Source organism: Sesamum indicum, linkage group LG11 (assembly GCF_026168435.1).
Source record: "Sesamum indicum cultivar Baizhima isolate 11 linkage group LG11, ASM2616843v1, whole genome shotgun sequence".
In the NCBI taxonomy this organism is placed as follows: Eukaryota; Viridiplantae; Streptophyta; class Magnoliopsida; order Lamiales; family Pedaliaceae; genus Sesamum; species Sesamum indicum.
This window is the reverse complement of record NC_142667.1, coordinates 13390375-13413405: the sequence shown is the minus strand read 5'-3', so window position 1 is coordinate 13413405 and position 23031 is coordinate 13390375. Positions and strand designations below refer to the sequence as shown.

General features: G+C 35.0%; 1 protein-coding gene across 1 annotated transcript; it reads right to left on the bottom strand.

The window, feature by feature from the left end:
- Positions 1 to 633: 633 nt before the first annotated feature.
- On the bottom strand, positions 634 to 21292 carry LOC105173995 (Tetratricopeptide repeat (TPR)-like superfamily protein). Its single transcript, XM_011095940.3, has 28 exons — positions 20921 to 21292; positions 20737 to 20831; positions 18429 to 18528; positions 18009 to 18113; positions 17697 to 17859; positions 16490 to 16610; positions 16352 to 16414; positions 16182 to 16262; positions 15998 to 16092; positions 15735 to 15885; positions 12982 to 13068; positions 10350 to 10469; positions 10149 to 10277; positions 9967 to 10064; positions 9764 to 9887; positions 9139 to 9246; positions 8036 to 8177; positions 6888 to 6998; positions 6612 to 6675; positions 6422 to 6497; positions 5286 to 5471; positions 5051 to 5161; positions 3951 to 4115; positions 3700 to 3858; positions 3124 to 3357; positions 2568 to 2738; positions 1946 to 2055; positions 634 to 1431 (listed from the first exon to the last, which is right to left on the bottom strand). Exons 1-28 carry the CDS (start codon positions 21081 to 21083, stop codon positions 891 to 893), a joined length of 3873 nt encoding a protein of 1290 aa, XP_011094242.1. The 5' UTR covers positions 21084 to 21292; the 3' UTR covers positions 634 to 890.
- Between the last annotated feature and the right edge of the window lie 1739 nt (positions 21293 to 23031).

Sequence of the window (23031 nt, the reverse complement as noted above, 5' to 3'; positions counted from 1 at the left end):
TAAAGACGTGGGGGGAAGTGGAGATGGAAATCACGCTTTCAAGGGAACTTCTCCCCATGATGTAGCATTACTTTTTTTTCTTCTTTTCTTTTAACACTAAACATCATGTTTGGCACCTATGTATACATTTTATTTCAGATCTTACATCTAATTATACAAACATTCCTTACTCTTTATAAAATTTCACCCATTCCCTAAAAAGGTGTTGATGTAATTCACCTCAAGAGGTTTTTGTACAAGTTTTTTTCCTCCTGGAGAAGTATTTACATATGTTATACTTACAACCTCAAAAGATATTCTTGTAATTATGTAATTTACCTATCAATTAGACCTATCATGGACGGTCAATGTAATTTACCCTTTTACATAAGTTAAAATTTGTTTGGGCGCACAGAATTGAGCAATAGAATCGGAAATCGGGCAATCCGACTCCAATCCCCTTCTTTTGGGTCACAATTTCAAATTGAACTATGGAAGTTTCGTAACTTTATAAGTACCCAAAAGATGAACTGAAGTAGGGAATGTGAACAGAGAGAGGAAAGGTGCTGCTTTCAGCCTGAAGGAAGTTGAATTGTTACAATTATCACATAACATAACAGCAGGGCAAACTCTTGCTTCTCCAAACAAAATTGGTTGCGCAGTGAAGGGTGAAGTGCTTAGATATACAGTCAATAAGAGGTTTCTGCGACAAGTCATCCCTTCTGATTATTTAAAGGGAGGGGCAACTTCTTTTTGCCTCCCAGTTAAAAAACCTAGATGAATTTTTATCCAAATTTTCTATCGCTACAATAATACATTGAATCATTGTGATTTACAGGCTGTAAGGTAACAAAATTTACTACAAACAATTTTCCACTCCTGAGTTGAGGAAAAAGCTTACACAGCTCAATTCATTCTTTTTGCAGCACCGCAACATGATAAGAATGACCTTGGCAAGTACCAGACGAGACTTTGGGTCCATCCACATCATGTCCACCATCACTAGAGGATACAAGATTCCAATACAAGATGTAGTTCGATAAATCCAATGTACCAGGGGAGAACACACAAATCTGGAGAGGAACTTGAGCAGAAGAGAAGGGCTCAAGGTTGAATCGAGTTGAACTTGTTCCTGACCAAATGAAAGGTGAAACACTGTCCGTTGATGGGGCCTTGCCACCTCGACTTCCAATGACATCAGATGTCACTTTAATTTCACTCAGCTGAGAAGTATCATGCCAACCCACTTCATTTCCAGAAACTGAGGCAGCACTGGTGGCGGAGTTGGTTGCAGGTGTATAATCAAGGGTGACAATGCGAACTGATACAACATCTTCTGAGGAGTTGTAAACAGTCATACTAAGATTTATTTCACAGAAAGCAGCTGAAAAGTCGTGCCTCACTGACCGGGGACCATTCATCGACCACCATATTGGGCTTTTACTCGCAACTCTGATAAGCAAAAACACAAACAACCAGATAAATAAAAGACCATATATGAGCATCTGACAATCAACAAAAAGTGTCAATGAATTGAATGACACTGACCAGATTCACAAACTTATCAAGGATCATTGATGCAAATGTAGAGGAGCTTTAAACCATTATGTTTGAATAAATTTACATTTTTTATTGACGAAGGGTGTTTCAGAAACTACTTGAAAAAATGTTGGTGTTTCTGTTTTTTCGTTGCCTTTGGTAAATATTTTTTCATTAATTCATGGTGTCACATCAAATCTTTAAATGTGTTTTTTAATATGCATCAAAATATACAATAATTGGAATGTAAATATGCATGTATATACATGATACTAACAAGGATTTTTCAATAAAATCTAAAGAAAGAAGTTTAATAAAGTGGGATATATGTTTGTTCTGTTCTGGGCCTTCCTGCGAAGGGTTCAAACATTGGATCACACATAGATTGGTGTTTCAGCAACATGCAACTCTAATGAAAGGAACTTGCCTGCAGTGACACGTATGATGAGAGAAAACTTCTGTGGTCCTTGATAACCCAGCATCACTGCCACTCCATGACTCAGATATCAAGATAAAGTCGACCGTGCCTCCATGGCCCTAATACGGAAGTATAGTAATTGTAAAATTAACCTAATGACATCAACATGGAAACTGTAAAAACAAACTGATTCACAATTAGAAAATTAACAAGAACAGCATTATTGTGTGACATCAGTGATATTCCCAAGTCCCAGAATTGGATGGTTCGTGTTCTTTTCTCCATACAACCTTCATAGCACAAACCCTAATGTTTTAGGACATGTTGCCTCAGGAAACTGAAAAGAACTCAAGACATTGTATTTCAAACCCCACTTTGTGCCGGCAAGGAAAAAAAGAATATTAGACAAAACCATGCATTCATACATCTAAGCCAATTCAATAGCTATGTAAATAGTAAATACGCCCAGTCAGGGTAAGCCAACCATCATTCTATTTAGAAGACAGATCACTTGTTCACCTTTAAACCTAGAATTCATGGCGGCATCACAAAAATAAAGGACTACGTAAACACGCAATATAAAAGTCATGCAGACTTTTAGTTTCAGGCTAAAGAACAAGATTTAGCAAACCTGTTCCTGTCTTTCTTGGTGCACTCTTTCATGATGGTGGAAAAGAATGAAAGGTGAAATGGATGTATCATATAACCCTCTGGAATCACCATCAACAAGTTTCACGTCTGCTCTCCCTGACGTGGCAAGAGAAGATGTGTTCTCTTCAGTACTTTGTCTTATTCTGCGATTCTGAAACCAAAACCAATTGAATTATAAAAACAAAGGAAATTACTTAAATGAGAGGACAGAAGTCTGCAAGATAAGACAAGTGGAAAAAATGGTTGGGAATAGCAAAGTATTTCAAGTACAACAGCACTACTGCAGAGGGAAGGTAGCCATGTTCACTATGTTACTCTACTTGGCATACTTATGAACAAATATGGGAGACTACAGATCCAATGGAGCGAATTTTCCAGATTTAACATATTTATTGTGCAAGCATAGGGGCATAATACCCAGTTGCGCAAAATCATGCCCTTTTCAGAAAGTTGAGCACGGAGCAATTAACTCCATAAGAAATTGAGAAGGCACTCCAGAAAGTTAGTTGAACAAATCTCTAGATATCACTACGAACCTTTAGCTTGAAAAAGCATGACAGAGCCTGACCAGAAATTAAAACTTCCAAAGGCGAGACAGACTCCACTGGTTGGAGCAACACAAGTTCCCACTGATCTCCAACACATGATAATTGCTGAATCTGGAAACTCTCAGAACTGGTCCTGTTGATAACATCCATCCGGACAAGGAACTCTTGCAACTTGGAAGAACAAGGGCTGGTCCAGAATGATACTTCTAGAGATGGCAGCACCTAGTTTAACAGGACAAAAGTTGTTGACATTAATGCAGATGTATCTTTGAGATATATATATCATTTAGGGGCCCAATTTCAACTTGCTACCAGATGAACTGACACTTGGAATATACAGCCAAATAAACTTTCCAAAATTCAGAAAAGTTAATTGACAAGCAAAACCCATAATGTCTATGATGAGGATCAAGGAAATATCACAACACAAATGTCAACCTGGATATAGGGTACTACAAAAATAAATAAATAAAAACTAACAAAAAGTTTAGAAAAAACATACAGTTAACCAGCAGAATTGTTAATCGTACAATAATTAACATCATCACCTATTTCAGAACATACCTCCAGATTGTAATGCATGCGTAAAGTTCGATATGTTATAACGGATGATTCATCTTCCATCTCATAGTAAATGGTTATGTACAGTGAAATGCTCCCAGCGGCAGCAGCCCTAAACCAAAGGGGCCACTTAAGCGGCGTCTCTGAAGAAATTGCTGTTGTCTGTAAACAGAAAAAGAAAAAAAATAGTTCCAATCACATACTGGTCAAATTGTTGATGATATATAGTGTAAAACATAGATGAGCACATTGACCTCAGGGAACACAAATAAGCTACTTGCTGCTCGGGCGGCATCCACTTGTGTGCAACTTTCTGACGAACTCTCCTGCTTTCTAAGGCAAGTAGGAAATTCTGAGTTCATAACTTCCTGATCTGCAATGATAAGATATCTTGGATGACTGATCTTCATCTTCAAATTCTGCCAACAGAGATCATGGCTGATAAAATGAATCAAGCTGCTTTCCGCCATTTAATGCTGTTAAGGCATTAGCATATAGACAACATAAACGAAGACATAAAAGACTATGCCTCAATATGAAAATTTGCATATCTTTCAATACAATGAAAACAAACAATGAGTAAGTTGTAAATCTACAAGATTTTAGGACAAGCTTGAAGGCCTAAAATGACCAGACTATAATATCAATAAGAAATCAACTTTTGATGATATGGTTATGTCTCTGTATCAGTTGACTTTCAGCACAACATACCAAATGACATGGTAACTTTTAGAAATAGAACCAAATGAATTTTATATGCTCAAATTCAACTCTGAAGAGTTCCAAAGGCCAAGAACTTGCTCATCATTACAGAGGACCTTGTGAAGATTATTGATACAGCATCTCCCATTTGAATAATATGTCAGAATTGAATACGGGAGAAGAAATCCAAATAGCCATTGCATAAATAAACATTTAGAAGTTAGGTCCAAATTTTAAAGCATTCGCCTGTCCTTAATAAACATCGGTCCAACTTGAAAATTAGCACATGGAAAATGGGGGTCTCCTAAGAATTCTGTCAGTTGACCAAATAAAAACCAGTCGATACCACTTCATGAGTATTCCACGTAAAGGTGCTTCTAAGATTCATCGACAAAGAATGAAATGAAACATCAAAATAGCACAAAACAAAGGGTTGCTCACAATTAAAAAAAAATGTTTTTCCAGCCAAATAAATAGGTAAAGAAAGATAGAACTGAGGTGCTTCGAGTTAAGAAAATTAACCATTGACATAACCTCAAGATACACAAGACAACACATCTTCCGTAAACAAAGTAGTGTTCTGATAATTCACATGCAGCAAGTTGTTACCAAGCACAGAACAGGGAACCAAGGTTAAGAAAGGAATAAATACCTTCACAACTATTTTTGATGGATTCCTCAACTCTAATGTAAGACGGCGGAGATCTCCAGCATAAACTGTTTTAGGAAAGTTGTCAATGATACCCTCAAGCCTGGGTAGACTCTGGATAAGAGCAAGTCACAGCAGAAAGATAACACTTTTATTAATAAAATAAAACCAGATAACGTAATAATTCCTACATTACTCCTAGAACAACAGATGCACTGCAAAAAGAAGTAAGAGATACCTTTATCACCAAGAACTGTAGGTTATCTTTCACGGGCTGTTTTGGTTTCTTTTTCCCCTTAGTGACTTTCTTTTTGATAATATCTGAATTGAAGTTACAAATTCCAACCACTGAACCAGAGAGTTTCCACCTAACACCAACTACTTTCAAGGAGCCTTCTATTTTGGGGGTGACTGTTAGCTGAACCTGACGAGCAAGAAAGGAAAAGTTGGTAATTTCAGAATGCCAGCAAAAAGGGAACAAAAATAATGCATTCGTAACTGAGAAGATTCTTGACTATCAGAGAAGTACCAACTTGTGTTTCTTTTAGGTCCTACGCTAGTACCATTACTTTGACATCAATTCTCTTCGGTATATAATCTTCGGGTAGTAAAAGTCAAGCATTAAATAATGCTGGACAAATCGAAGAAAAATCTCCAAGAAGATTTTTGAATACCACATTTGCTAAATGAGGAAAATATAACTTAAATGATAAATCAAGAGTAAGTCAAAGGAAAATATAATAAAAAGAATAACATCAAAACTCATCAAACAAAAACCAGGGAGCACACTAAAGAAAACAACACTAAACCTTCATCATCAGTTAACAAATGCTTTTTAAAAGGCCAGTTCAGATATGAAATTTATCTCATGTTCTCATTGAAGTCCACTAGATGCACAGAACCATAATACCGCTGACTATATTCCCTCACTCTCTAGTTCTTTTCACACCACCCCCTTGAGATCAAGTATAAGGAAAAAGTCTGTCTTCTTAGTTGATGAGAGTACTTGGAAAGATGGGATAAAAGAATTATATAATAGAAGTAATAAACAGATAGACTCTAACAGCAAAATGTTAGTGCTAGTCTAACACTTTCTTAAAAAATAATGTCCAAGATATCACCCTCCTTCCCGACGTACTTAGATTCTGTGAGAATTATTTCGCTACTGCCATCATCAAAAGACAAGTTCCCATTTAATTGAAACAAGTTCCTCAGGGAAAAGAGAGACATAAATTTTACATGCTTTATACAATTGTAGTATTACAATAGCTTCAGGACCTTGGTGCCAATATAGGCACTCCCCTATATTCTATTATAATTTAGGGGATTCTTGTGCGGCACTGAATAGACTTGCAGTTAGGGTGTATGGCTCACCAAAATAGTTTCACCTCCTCGCATCGAAATGTCAATTTCTGATAAAGTAAATAAAGATGTGTCTAAGCTGAACTCCCTGCATTAAGAAAGTGAATGCTATCAGCGTCCAATATGTACAAAAAAAAGGAATCATTAAAGCAGAAAAGGTATATAAGGCAAACTAAATCTATAAATATTCATGAAAACCTACCCACTATTTGATACAGCCCTCAATTCCTTGTCATTCTGATGATCAATCAAAAACCCATTTGCATCTGCATTGCTCAAAATAATGCTAATCAAAGTTAATGCTGGATTCGATATCAATTGTAGCTTAAGAAAAGATTTAAAGGAGAAGTATAACAACAACGGCAACAACAACAATAATATAATCAAGAGAAAGGTTTGGAACAAGGATTAGTTCAAATGTCTAGGAAAAGGCCATAATAAAGTAGCCATGAACAAGAACTAAAATAAATGAATGTACCTGATTCTGTTTCATCAAATTCTGCTGAATGCTTGCATATTAGGGAAACATTTGAGATAGATATAGGAATCTGAAGAGGGTTTCTAAAACTAATGTCCACCTTAATTGCCTCTGCAAAATCATGAAACAGAAATCCAGATGTTGGTAGGGACAGAGTGCAGATATTGATAACAATAGGAATAACAATTAGTACAATTTGGCTTTCAGAGAAAAGAGAGGGAGAGGGGAAAAAAAAAAGAAACAATTTGTTTATCAAAGAGTAGTGAATATGTTGCAATAGAACAGACTGAATAGTCGATTTTTGAGCAGTAAAAAATGATATTGTGTTTAGGACAAAGTTACTGTTCAGTAAGGTTACTTCACAGCCTTGTGAGTTGTGAACCACACTTGCAGGTGGATAGAACAAAAACGAAACTCCACCCTGCGGTAATGACCCAGCAGGATAATCTTAATACAGAAATTTTTCAGAAAAGACCTACCCAATAAATAATTGTATGAGAGTTCTAATTAACGTGGCTCGAGCATCAATATAAGATAAACACAAAAACGTACTACCTCTCTCTTCACACCACAACCCCACTCCCCACCCAAAGAAGCAGCCCCTTCCTTTTGTCCATAAAGGCAAGTGACATCAATTCCCTGTATAAAATTATCATGTAGACTTTTGTCTTCCTTTCAGCCACGCTTGGAGTGTCCTAAATTCTTCTCATATATCTCAAATCAAGCACTTCATACAAAATTTTTACAACCAAAGGTCTTTTCAGAGATTCAGGTGAAACAGAATAATGAACTCATGGGCGTCTAAAGTACATGCTAAACCAAACTATTTTAGAATTTTCCCAGAAGAAACTACAAAGATGGTGGCTATTGGAATATCCATTTCTTCAACTATAAAGTGAACGTATATGTAAACAGAAGCCATGGTTAATTCATTCAGACGCAAGGAGATATTATGCAATAATGCGTATATGTTGTCATAGTTTCATGCCGATTATAATTTGCCAAAAAAGGTAATAACCAACTAAGCCATGTCAAACAAATCCCAGTAACCATCTCAACATTGGCCCCAAAAAAGGGGAAATGGCATGGAAAAAATACCCTGATATACCAATGATTTATGAACTAGAAATATAGTATCACCTTCCTACCTCCAGCAACACAGACATTTGATTCTTTGTACTTCTTTGGTAAAACCTTTTGTTGCGACTCCAGCCAATTAGTCTTCATAACTGATAGTGATGGAATCATGTCCTCCTCCAAAGATTGCCACAAACTTTCTCTAACACTGGACTGAAGTACAAAATACAAATAGGGAATCGGAATAAATAATATCCATGTACAAAGTAAATTTTGTGATTCATAATATGATAGTTAATTTAATATGCCCTCAAGTCAACATCAGTGTCAAACCAATTGGCAAATTAGAGTTAGAGATAGTGAGAGATAGAGGATTCAATCTAACAAGAAACCAGACAGACAATAACTTCAATCAGTTACAGTATTAAATCACTCACATGTGGCTGTAGCCCCTTGAGTGTTATGGAAGCACTCTAGGAGGCCACATCTTATATATTGATTTACATACAGGTTCAACCAAGGGTGCACAAGCTTGGCAAATATACAATGCAGACTTAGGGTGTAAACTACATAAATATGCATACAGCATATACTACTCTGGTCACCAGGCCAGTGTTGGCACTTGGCAACTTCCATAAAGAGAAAATATGAGATCCTCCACCAATATGTGAACTACATTCCACCCACCAGTCAACCCAATTGTCCCAAAAGGAGATGCATGTTATAATTTCAGAAATAAAGTGGCAGGCATTCTAACTTAATGTCAAATCCCTGAACAGTAAGAATATACTCTAAGCTCGAGACATGAAAACAAAGTTTGAAACTTTTCTGTGTGGTAATTCACCTGCTTGTCTGGGAGAGGAAATCATCCATTTTACATTTTGGGGAGCTCTATCTTATTACCCAGATAAATGAACATAAACAAGATGGAAAGATGTGGATCCAAAACTTCCCAAAAGACTGGGGAGAAACTCATTTGAACCACCAACTGGTACTGCAGTTGTTCTTAGTAACTCAGAATAATCTTTGTAGGTGAGAACAGAAAACAATACATCAGAAAGAACTCAGCATGCTGACCAGCAACGTCACATGAGTTATCAAAGACGCATACAAATTAAAACAAAAAATCAGCTCATAACTGACTCATTGTTAAGAAAATTACAAAATAACTTACAGCTGCAGTAGATGCATAAGTACGATGATCTTCGAAAACAACTTTGATTAAAGGAAAGTTGATCACAGGCAACTGAAGTCTCAGGACCTCATATGTTTTCCCCGTTTCCTAGATTATCAAGTAAAAGACGGATATCAGTGAAATTGCGCAAGATAATATGAACATGAACATGCAAGGGTAAGCCTAAATCTGTAGAGTGGATTGAAAAAAAGATAAGCAGAATTCAAACTTCAAAGTTAGTACTAGGAAAGAATCAATAATGTCATTGAATCCATCCAGAGTTTATATCCTAAGTGAAAACAAGTAAAACCAATAGACTGTTCAGGAGGGAGCAACACAGTAAGAACCCAAATGCAATGATGTTACGGTTGGCATGAACAAAAAGGCTGCCCATCTATCCCCAAGTTAGTGCCAACAGGTAGCAAAGTTCTTTTAGATGATTGTTATTAGCATTAGTTGCAAATGAAATAAGTACATTTTGAAATTATCAATCATAATTGCATCTTAAGGCAAGAAAGAAAATGAAAAGATAATTTGTATTTTAGACTCCAATGACTTTTTATTATCCAGCAAACAAAGAGAAGCAAAGATTAGAAGAAAATAAAGGCAACTTAGTCTGAGCAACCTGAATAATTCGGAAAAATTCCCTCAGAAACAACTCTTGTGTTGCCTTGGTTTGATGACCACAGGGCAGGACCTCTAACACGTGTTTAATAGCCTCATCAAACATTCCAAGAAATGCATACCACCTGAAACATTTTTGAACTTAGTACCATAGAGTCTCATACTTATGGTATTAAACTAATAAAAGGATTACTCGGAATATACTTTCCAATATGGAAATGGACATGATCTCTGATGTGCCTCCAAGTTGTGCCTTTGAAGACAGAAAGAGCACCTCTATATGTCCTAATCGCATGTTTTGTCTGATAAAAGGCACGGCAATAACTTCCTTCAGATCATAGTATCATGAGAAGATATAAATTATGTACTTCGATAAGAATCATTACCTGATCACATTTCCTGTAGAGGTCTCCAGAAAGAACAAGATGAAATCCATACTTCCGTAACATGGTTGGTGTGGATAACAAGAAGCAGTATGATGCTTGCTCAAGCATCACCGCAGAATGCAGGGGTTCCTAACAATGATATGTTTCAGATAAGAATAGAACAATTGCCTATAGTTTAATTTTCATAATTATAGGCATTACCTCACCAGGGATTCGGAAATAGACACCTGCAGCATCTTTGAACTGATCCCTAGCCTTTAACATTTCTGCCCACCAAATACCACAACGTGTAGCGTTCCGTCCACCAGATGGCCCAATTTTCTGAAGTCAAATGGTTTATATTATTCAAAAAATTGATGTTGGATTGACAAAAGAAACACCTTAGGTAGTATAATTCTTCTAGATCAAATCATCATGTCATAGCAACTAACAGGGAATTCATTTTGCATATATACTGTCTTAATGTTAACTGCAATTAGGTTCAAGCACCTAAACTGGCAAGTGCTCCAGATTTCGATCATGGAGCCGTTCCAACTACACAACTTCCAAGATAAAAACACTTTTCCTGGCATGCTAACTATTGATGCCAAAGGATACTGAAAGTAGCAATAAGTATTGCCAGTTCACTAAATCGCGGAGGCTAAGAGTTTAGTTCCGGATACTTAACTAGCATTTACTCACCAACTCCAGAATTCTTGATCTAATGAAGTGAAGGGGGGAGAAAAGCACATCATGTTCCTGCCTGTAAAATGTCATGGGCAGCTACTTTAACCTATTTTTGTTCTGTTTTCAGGAATAAACAATTAATTTCAAATCTTTGAGAATCTTCTTGTTAACCACTTTGAGTTACTGGATGGAATCACCAACTTCAACCCATCCATTTCCTGGATTTATTAAGTTCAGAAAATTCAAAATTGGCAACCTTAAAATTAGTTCAACTATAGATGGTATTTCATATTTTATACTTAATTCAAAATTTCATCTTGAACAACTTCACAAAAAGAGATTCAATATCCGTCATATAAACTATTTCTCAGCGAATGGATTTAAGGACATTACCTTTAAGCCATATGCCATCAGTTTCTTCCCAAATTAGATTCTAGAGTGAATTTTGGCAGTAATATGCCCTCAAACCAACCCAAACAAAGTCTTTCTGTTGAATTATGATCCTTTATTTTTTTTAACTCATGAAAATGGACATTTATAACTCGCTCCTCAAAGAAAGAAACAAAGCAATTGACAAAGAAAAATATTTCAGGAAATACGGACCAGTCTATAAAGCTGTGCTGTATTTTGCACTAAAAAGTCAACAAAGTTTTGGTCCAAAAAACCCACTTCATTTAGTTATTTGGAGTCTGCACCTGTTCGCAGGTATTAAAATTAGCCAAAAGTACATGTATCATACTAAACAATAGAACACCATGAATAGCCCATGACGCATCAACATTAGTTAAAATCATAGTTCAGCATGCCCTCATGTCAGACTTGAGATGATGCCACTAAACCATCATGACCCTGGACGCATGTCCAAGCTTCAGCAGCAACATAACTCTCTAAGAATCATATGAACCCTAAGACAAAAAATAAGGCTACAGGGTACTATCAAAGCAACAAGTTGCTGCTTCATAGGACCATCCCAAGTACAATTAATTCTTTGCTCAAGTGCATTAATGCAAATATTGACAATCTAGAATTAATGTAAATATTGTTGATGCTCGCAAATATTGACTCAAACTCGATGATGACCACAAACCTGTGTCAGATGTATTCATGTTTCTAAAATTTGAACAAATTTGTTGTTTGATGCTTAAAATCATATCCGTGTCCAACACCAGAAATGAGTGCCAGCATCTACTCCAATAACCAGAGTGTAAATGGTAGACAAGTTACAAAAAGAATAAAGCACATAGCCATCAATAAGCAAGATACAAGGAGCTCAAGGCTAAATAAAAGTAAAGATAACAACAATGCCCTTCACTTCCAAGGACTTTCTTTTCCCTTATTCCTGACCTCCTTCCCGTTTCCATCTACACAACTGTGCCTCTATATAGTTAAAATCCACATGTTCAGGAGTTCCTCATCAAGATTCATTCCACTTTCTCCTTATCAGTCATTGTATTACACCACTCTCAATTCTAATTGTTTTCCAGAACTTACTTCATCATCAGTCTGTTCCCTTGATCATCATAACTAATTTACTTCTGCAGGTAACAATTAGATTACCAGAAATTACAAACTCATGTGCTTCATTTAGTCAACAAATCTCAGAATGCATTTCCTCCTACTATTGTCAGTCATTATATATCAGCATCATAAGACCATAAGTGCTCAGAAAAGAAAATGAGGTGTTTGAGGCCTTCCAAATGCATGGTTGCTTGCATTCAAGGTTTGAAGAGCATATTTGGATACATGTCTCTGATTCTCTTTACCCTGCCAGCTCAGTGGGCTTTCTCTACTATTATGCACAGATTGAACACTGATGAAACGTGACACATGGTTACCAATTTTGCAGTTTTTCCTCAATTTGCTTTATTAGTTCAAAGAATAGTAGACTGATAAACAGCATGCCTGAATATTTATAGATCTATTAATCATTTTCTGGCTGATGAGATATCGTATTTTCTCTATTGTACCATATGATCCCAGAGATTTCCAAAATTACGGAAAGTAACATCTTTCTGGATATGTATATGCATTAGAATAATGTTCCCCTGGATGATCTTATTTTTTCATTCTTTTCTGAAAATGGTAAGTAATTAGCAAATTCCAGACTTGCGTCAAAAAGGAGAAATACAAAGAACGAATGAACTTGGCAAGTGAAGTTTATTCTTACCAAATAAGTGCTAAATGCATTTTCCATGCAGTACTCAGCATCTTTTCTAGACTGATCCAACATAAAATAAGCCAGTCCCATCATCTCCTGTGAAAGCAATCAAGATCACAACTCAAAACAATCAGGAAAGAAAAGATAGCAGAAGAGCAAGAAACCACAGTCATTTCCAGAAGTTAGAAAAAGGTAAGTAGTTGAGTCAAATATCTCATATCGGCACCTGAAAACAATACATTTAACCAAACAATGAGCATGCTTCTGATCTTGTTCAGGACCCAATCAAATTTAACCAAACAATGAGCATCAACCCAGTCAAATTTCTCTCTGAAACGCAAGTCTGGGCTTCTTTGATGTATTACTCAAATGGATTAAGCAACACAAACGTGATGGTTTTAAGGAGAAAAGGAAGACATGAATGTCGCTTGCAAAAGAACTAAGGGAATGAAGAAACAAGAAGCAACTAGAACAGATCAATTGATGTGAAGATAAAATAGAAAAATTTTGGGATGCTTATGATTTTTCAATAAAGAAGTCAAGTCATAGTAATTTCATGTCTAGGCATGAATTGCGTCATTTACTTTATGTTGTCTATAGATGCCTATATACAATTTAGAGGGTAAAATACAATGACACCCACTGACCGAATAGTGAAATTACACAACCATCTTTCATTCATAGTAGTCGGTGGTGCGGTATGGCGCGCGCCATAGGCCGAGAATGGCAAGAGGCCTGCTCTTGGCCTATGGCACGCCTGGGTGCCATACAGGCTGTTGCCCAGGCGCGTCTTTGCGAACCCAGGACTTTTCAGGCCTCGGCGGCTGAGCCCATCAAAATTTTGAGAAAAAAAACCTAATAACCTTATAAAATAAAGAAAGAGGAGATGTAAAGTCATTGTGGACTTTTGGGCTGCTTCTGCATGCATGTTCCAAACTTGAGTTCTAAAATTTTAAGAGAGAATCAAGAGTGAAGAGACAGACACGACTATTAGTTGCCTGCCACAGCTGCCGCCCACGGCCCACCAAGAAGTTTGTTCCGTTTCTCTTTTTTTTTTCTTTTCTATTTTGTTTCTTATTATTCTACTCCGTTTCTATTTATTTCTGTTTCTTATTATCATACTCTGTTTCTGTTTCTTATGATCATATACTTACTCTGTTAATCTGTTTATGTTTTTCTGTTTCTTATATTGTCTCTAATTTTGATACTAAGTAATGTAACTATGTAGTATGTAGTCTATGTTTTTAATTTAAAGTATAAATGTAAATCAAAGTTATCAGTTTTATATGTTAATTATATGAAGTTTTTTTTTTAATGTTGAATTGGTTGTTTAATAGTCTTATTTAACTTCTTTTACATTGTTCTAATTGGAAAACACTAAATATATAAATATTTAGATTGTCTTTTACATTTGCGTCGTCCATCAAAAAGGCGTGGACCGCGCCGTGCGCCATGGCTCCAGGAGCCCTTGGAGCCATGTTGCGCCATGCGCCATTCACTACTATGCTTTCACTTTTGCATAATTCTGCATACACCCACAAGAACTGTCATTGTCATTACACTAACACCCATGTCAGACATTTCAGGCCCGGAAAAAAACTGTCATCTGCCATTGCACTGAGAATCCATTTTTACCTCTGTGGTCTTCAGGAATTCAAACTTTTTATGGACCATAATGTCCCTAGAGGATATCTTTAATTAATGAACATGAGAAGGCTGTCTTTGAATTATTTAAAAAGCTTTGAAGAAATTCCAATTAAAGTTACTTTTCAATTTACAAAATATAATTTGTACTTATTACACCATTTTTTTAATTTAAGTCTAAATTTCATAACAATGTACTTTATAATCTTAAAAGTTTTCAAGTTAAAATTTTCCAGTTCAATTAATATTATATTACGTTTCATATGTTAAAAGATTGTTTACTAGATTATAAGTTTCAATTCAAACATCATCTCACTTTGTAATTATTACAAATTTTTAACATTAAAAGAAATTTTTCAGTTTTAAACTAGTATTTATTTGTTATTCATTATCCACTATTTTTTTCAATATTTATTAAACTTAATAAAGTATAAATTAAAATAGTTTTTGTATGTAATAAGTATTTAGAAAAATAATTTATTATTAATTAGAAATAATTATTTATAATTATGTCAAATTATTATAATCGAATTATCATAAAGCAAAAAAAACATATTAAAATTACATTTTCGCCTTCCCCAATTCCCCAGCCCCAAACTCAGCCCCTCAGAACTGCAACTGCCGCGCTCACCCAGGCCTATCGCTGCCATCCCTCCCCCACCCCTATGGCCACTGTCACCCTCACCGCCCCGCCTCCTTCACCCCCTGTGCACCCGACCCTGCCCTCGCCCCACCCACATCCCGCTCAGCTCCTCCTTTTCAATAAATTACCTTATCTGTTTGTGTCTGTTTGTGTTTTGTGTGTATGTATACATAATATATATAAAAATATATGCAACACATATGTAACATATATACAATACATATAAATACACACATATACATGTAGATATAAAAAGAAAAGAGTGAGAAAAATTTTATAATTTGAAATATAAACAAAGGGGGAAGCAGTCTGCTCACTCAGCCACGAAAGAGAATTCCAATTTGCACATGTAAAGAAAACCAAAATAGAAAGCAATATGTCCATTGCAGGGTCTAGCAGATGGCAATTCATATGCACACAGCATTACCAACCAAAAGAAAGAGGTAAAGAAAGTGAGACAGGAAAGAAAAAGTACCTGAACGCCAGCATAATGTTTCCATGCCTTATCGAGCTTGTAATCCGTAGAAATAAGCCGATAGTTTGATAATGCAAGTTCATAGTCCCGTAACATGAAAGCATAATCACCCAAAACTCGTATCTGAGATTCTATGGAGCTAAATGTGTACCTTCAGCGGTGCTTAAGTAAGCCAAGTTAGATGGAGAAAACTGAAAATGAAGGATTACAATAACTATACAGGCATGCAGACTATTAGACATTTTCGTAAATCTCAAACGTACATAGGCCCATTGGCATTCTCTGGTGCATCATCTTTCCCTTTTCTCCACCATAAATTTCTTATCTGGTTTCTGAAACCCCTCCTTGTCGCTGAAATCTGGGCTACAAGATATCAGATTGAAGGAACAAGAGCAAATATAAGAAAAATCTAATTTCTAACCAAACAACTTCAAGTACAAAGTACACCTGCTGATTAAGTACACGAATCTTCAGCTCCATATGTGGAATGATATGTTTAGATGAGAAATCATGCATTGTACTTCTCAACTGCACGGTTCAATAAAATGACTGATGATAATCATGTGGTAGATAAAATTTTCCAGTAAAGTAATTAGTCAAGACCCTGATGAAACTACCTCTTCTATGTCATCAGCATTAAGGAAGCAACCATACTGCTTGCTATTTGAAATGCTAGCTTTCTGAAAGAAAGAGAAGTAAATAAAAGAGCTTAAAGGAGGTAAGAGACAAATGACAAATTAGGAATTTTCCCTTACATAAGATGCCCATAGATTTTCTTGATGTTCTTCAGCGCCATCTGTCGAAGAGTTTATACACAATAACCGACAATCATTCGCACCAAATGCACTCCTCATTTCTGTCAGAATTCCAGATGCCCTGCATAAAAAGTATGAATCTGAAAAATCTCATATTCAGCAGTTAAAACTTGCCAACTGCTGTTAAAAGCCAAGAAACAAGGAAGACCGCAGCATTGCCGTTCCTTCATTGCTTTGCAATTGTCATGATTTCATCTTTGTCAGAGTTCTACTTCTAAGTTCTTGAGCAAGACAGGGTTTACTGCCAGTAAAACTAAATCGTAGTTCTCCATCATGAATGAGTTTTTCATATTTGAATGGTACAATGTCTTAGATGAGTTAAAAAGAGTGATATATTATCCATCTTAACCGTCCTTTTACTTTAAAGAAAAATAGTAAAAAGTTATTCAGTCATATCATATACATTCACATGTGCATGAAATATAGCAAGCATTAAGCTATTCTTGAGGATGAGTAATATTCAATGACAAATCACAAATACGAAAAGGAAACGACCAAGAATAGTACTCAATTGACTGATAAAGAGCATCATATCGTTAAAGGATACAACCCTTCTCTCCAATGGTCGCTAAGTTAATAGGGAACTACAATCATCTACCAAGCACAACGGATTCTTTTATCCACATGTTTGACTCTATCCCAGGTATACAATTCAATGAATTTTAGCAAGTTCAACTTCTATCTAGTCCTTAATAAATGATCTTTTAGGTTCTTTGTCCATTCATCCATATGTCATACTTCTTGTCTTCAAAGCATATTCACCTGAGTAGATGAATACGGAAGATTCTCAATATTCTTTCATCTCATCAAAAAGGTAGGTATGCCCCCACACAAATCCTTGACTAGACACATATTAGACAGAAGGGACTCAGCAAGAGAGTGACAAAGTATTCATTTACCCTACTAAGTTAAAGATCCCAAGAGAAGGCATTCACATTTGCAGTAGAGTGTTTATCCTTTGCTGCGTCACACTTTTTTACTTATAATGCAAAATAATAAATACATCTACATATATTTTATTAACTGTGTTTCACATAAATCACATTCAAAACCAAGTATGTTGATCTATATATGTAAAATATCTTGAGAAATTTAAGTAGTCTGCATGATCCAAATTTAAGCATAAGAGGAAGGAGATGCAAGATACTTTTCTAACATGCCGTCTTGATTATCATGCACCAACAAAAAATACTTCAGAATTTTTGGATCCATAGCACCATCATTAAGAAGAGGAGGCAACTGGTTCGTGTTGAAGAGGTCAACAAATTTGTCAATTGGATCTTTATCCTTTGAAGAGACGGCCACAAGACCTATTTGCATCCAAATGAAAAGCAAAACTATAAGTAATCACTTAAAGACCTCAAACAGTTTCCAGTACAACAGATTGAAAGAAACAATTCAAAAAAATACACGTGAGGGTGCAAAAAACGTGTTTACGAGTAGAAGTACACAAACTTACAAGCCACGGGATGATCAAAAGCTTCATGTTCCGAAAAGGCGACGACGTCAATCAGCTCTTTGTTAAAATTTTGAAACCATGATGGCACCATCTCCTGCTTAGAGACTGCAAGAACAAAATAAGAGTGACTCACTCAGAACTCACAGCTAATATTCTCAATATAGGATGTAAGATGTTAACTTGATATAGTCAAATTATTATATCCCCTAAGGACCTCAGAAGTAAATAAAGTATATTCACAACATACTAAAAATTAAGGTAGGAGATGTCTACACATAGTTGCTACCTAAAATGTTCCACCCTTCAAAATACATATTCATAGACACATATCTCGGATATCTTGGCAGTGTCAAGTAATTTTTTCTTTTTATCAAAGCAAAAGGACTTTCAGCATTAAATAGAGAAGGGTGTATAGCTTACTTGCAATTAAGGACTCAATGTCTGGTGGATCTGAACACAAATCGGAAATATCTTTATCGCCAGAAAAAGTGATAACTTCTTTTAATCTCTCCTTTGCAGCCTGGATGGACAGTAATAAGATTCAGAGAACAAGTAGCAAACATAAAAAATGATCTGAATCCAGGAACTGTACATCCCACTCTAGGAATATAGACGATGAAAAAGAGAGTGATAAAAAAGAATGCTAAATCCATATTGCACATTAAAGCCAGAGAAATCATGCCTACCATGTTTGATGTAGAACAATTTCACGATCTTGACAGTGATCTTTATTTGCTATTATAATTCTCATGTTACTCAGACATGAGTAAGAAAATTACAAGAAATATTCATTTAAAATCAATGGGCATAGCAAAGTCATCTTATGCTCACAAGAGAATCAGAAGATATCAATTTGAGGTAGATATAATCCTTGAAACTCAAATGAATGTCAAGCAATTTAATTCTTGAGCACTCTGCCTGTTAGGCAATTTACCTTAACCAAGCCAGAGTGCCAAAAACAAACACTGTAAAAACCTTGCCAACTATGACATAAATAACATGTCATCTTTAGGAATTACTCGCCCACATAATGCCCTGAAGTCATTATTGAACTTAGGCTTTCATGAATATAACACCACTTCTTTATGACAGATATAAGTGGTTGCAACCTGAATGTTTATTAATTTCAGAATTTATAAAATTACAAACTATGCACCTACTTATCTGGACTATGTTAGTAGACTAACACAGAATGAATAACACAATTAGCTGATCACAGAACTATTTTCTGGGTCATTAGGTGGTTGCTCGTACAAATTTTACCGGATGAAAGAGTTAGGCATACAACTAGTAGATACCCAGAATAATTATTTGCTGGACTGAGACAGATCCCTTATGCATATAGCCTGACTCAGTGCAAGGGACAACAAGTAAGAAATACAGCAATGCACATTACATTCCAATCAGGCTGCACATTATACTTGATATGTATAATACTTCATCGGAAACATGTGTATATGTTTGACTCTCTCCATCGTTGGTGTTTTGATTAATTTAATAAGAAACACTTCCATATAAAATGCACACACAGGGAAAAGCATGATAACATTTCATAATGGCACAATTCTCTCAGCCTCCAAATTAGATTTCGATTGAACTACAAAATACACTTGCCAAACAAGTGCCAACTGAAAGTAGACAAATCATTAAAAATAGGTTAGTGTTAGCACAAAATTGAGTTTTAGGACTTTCCATAACATTAGCTTCAAAGTTGTTATTGTGATTCCATCTATTTTGCCCAAAGTGCTAGTTTGTCCTGACTTTGGTATTCTCCTATTTGTCAATAAAACAACTCAGTGTCTGAAATTTATAGATTGTACTAAGGCAGGACTTAAAAATTCTAGTTTAAACTCCAAGCATTTAATTTTAATCTCCCTTCTGGGTTGACTTTCTTTAGTCAACTTAGCATGCAGGGACATCAACTCCTTCAGATCAAAATAGCAATAGGAGAGCATGTATAAACCAAAGAGTGAGAGATACCTTCCCTTTTCAAACTAATTGTGCAGTGAAACATCAAGGGGAAACAATTTCCTTGATAAGAAAATATACTTCTTGAAACCGTACACCATAAAAATAATGGCCCTATGAATCTTTAAACTGAACATATCCAATACCTATAGTCTGCAATATGTAGCATGTGCATTTCAGCCTTTTCCAATTACCAATCCTAATATTAAGACTTAAAAATCAGAACTTTTCTTTACTTTTAAGTCAAACATACCTATTTGTTGTGATTAAAGGGGGAAATTATACAATTAGATGTAACGGGCTCCAACAATTAGGTATTTGCATTTGAGCAGCATAGAGGCCTCACTCCAAGAATTAGTGTTGACATTTGAGCAGTATAGAGGCCTCAATTCAATGGAGATGAGAACTACACACACAAGCACAAATTATGTTATAACCCTTTCTCCGACTTGAGGGTTCAGAACTGTAATGCATGACATAATGCCTGACGCTCTGTACAAGCCGCCCAGCAAACCCAATACACACCACATTCAAGGCCATGACTGATTTTTTCAGCTAATATTAAACATTTAGTAAGATATGTCACTTGCTTAGTTCCACAATAGTGTGGTGCGAGAAAATTTAGCCTTCATTATCCGCAACATGGCATACACAGCCATTAACAAGTTTAAATTGTATGCGTATGTATAGGTCACTGTCACGCTCATCACCAATCAGCCGAAACCAGCGTAGAAGTAAGAACTTCCAGAATAGAACGCACCTCGATATTCGGCTGACGAACTTCCGAACCGTAAAACAATCTTAATCTAAATTTCCTCAATCTGTAGGGCTGATCACTAGCTGTCCTCACTGGCACTGAAAATCAACAGATGAAACAACTTAGAAAACTCGAGCGCGGCAATTCTAGCACCCAAATAGGTTGCGCTAAGCTTTACAGATTGTACCGTCAATATTGTTAAAATTGCTGAAAGGGGCGAGCATTTCAATCAGGGAGAAGCCATTTTTCCGGCAGGACTCTTCGACGAGTGGGGTACGGAGGACCATGACCACCGGGGTGATCTCGTCCAATAGCATCCTGCCAAGCTTCGTATTCGCCGGATCCGCCATCCTCCACGGATTCGACCCGGATTAACCAAGAAAGCGACTGTTTCAGATGAAACCGACCGAGATGCACTCCGAAAGGCTCACTCGGCTGAGTTGACTCGTTTTGTATAGAGAGATGCTGCAGAGTGCAGACTCAGATCTTCAGAATGAAGAATGGGAGGAAGTGGAGAGATCTCTGCAAATGAGCGTCTTGTGGGCCGATCAAGGCCCAAAAATGGACATATGGGATGTTTGATGGGCTTGGCTTGATTATATGTTCCTGAGTGATTTCACTTTTCAGCAGAGGATGATCTGTATGATTCAGAGGGGTTCACTTAAAGAATATGTTTGATTGAGATGAAAAGTGTTTAAGATAAATGAAATTAAAAGAAATATAAAAGATAAATGAAATTAAAAGAAATATAAAAGAGAAATGAAATTAAAAGAAATATAAAAGAGAAATGAAATTAAAAGAAATATAAAAGATAAATGAAATTAAAAGAAATATAAAAGAAAAATGGAATTAAATGAAATATAAAAGATAAATTAGGGGAAGAGATTGATGGGAAAAAAAACTTATAAAACCTTTTTAAAATTCAATTTTATTTTGATTTGGAATTGAGTGAAAAAATAAAAGTATAAGGTCAAAATGACAAAAAAATATATTTTTTATTTTTATTTATTCTATTATTTATATATATATAATTTTCTTCTAATTCTTTTCTTTTGCCTCGCTTATAATACCATACATAATCATTAGAGAAAAATAACAAAATCGCTAAAAATTTATTGCATCAAAATTAATGATGAATATTTTTATTCTTGTTTGATAAATATTTTTATTAATAATATTTTTAATTTTTTTATATACTAAAATAATATTAGTATAATATTTAATTTATTTATATTTAACATAAAATAAAGATAAAGGGTTATTCAATAAAATTATAAACAATAGTTTTTTCTTCTCAATCTGTTTTCCTCATACCAAAATAAGTATAAGTATTTGATTCACTCCCCTTCCAATTATTCCAAACAAATTGAAGGAAACTTATTATTATTTCCCTCCTTCTCCCCTTTTATTTTCATTTTTCATTCACTTGAACCAAACGAACCACAAGTTAATTTTTTTTACGAGATTTATAAATTTTGTAATATTCTTTTAAAATTTGTAATTTTATATTTTATCTTAAGATATTGAGGAATTATATTTAGATACGCTTTAAAATATAAAATTATATTTTCCCCCAAAAAAATTTCAGAATTATACTTACATCCTTAAAAAAAAATCATCGTTTACACTTTACCCATTTCATTATGATTTAGCTGAAAAATGTTGGAGTTTGCAAAAAAAATTATAAAATTTAAATTTTACCCTTCATTCCATTATACTTATAATTAAGTAAATGTAATATATATAAAGTCAAAAGGTGGAATTATAATAAAATATTGTTCTCAAATTATAGTCATTGGATAAAAAGTAGTCATAGATGAATGAAAAAACTAGTCATTTTTAGATGTTTTTTTTACTTATTATTTATAGAGTGGAATTAACGCCATTGTTATATATTTCTTGAAAATGTCTTGTTCGTGTACTTCGTATAGTCCTTCGAGAAATATATGCAACAATGATTTTCACCCACCTGCAGGAAGTGAAAAATACAAAAAATGATTATTTTTCTATTAAAAAGTGGCTACTTTTATTCAATGACTATAATTTGCGAATAATATTTTATTATTGTTACACCATTTCGACTTTATATATATTACGTTTACTCATTCATAAGTATAAAAATATTAAATGAATGATAAAAATAAAAAATTATATAACTTTTTTATTGGCATCAACAATTTTCATCCAAATAATAATTAAATAGAAGTCATATATAAATGAAATTTTTCAATAGAGGTTTAAATATGATTTTAGAACTCTTCTGTGGGAAATGTGATTAACCATAAAATATTTTGATAA

Bases quoted from the DNA above. Each gene is read 5' to 3' on its own strand.
- LOC105173995 (XM_011095940.3), bottom strand. From the start codon at position 21,083: ATGGCGGATCCGGCGAATACGAAGCTTGGCAGGATGCTATTGGACGAG. The intron at 17,860-18,008 runs GTAAGTTTGTGT...GGATGCAAATAG, and splicing joins TTTTGATCATCCCGTGGCTT to GTCTTGTGGCCGTCTCTTCA. The intron at 9,888-9,966 runs GTATATTCCGAG...AAAATGTTTCAG, and splicing joins GTCCATTTCCATATTGGAAA to GTGGTATGCATTTCTTGGAA.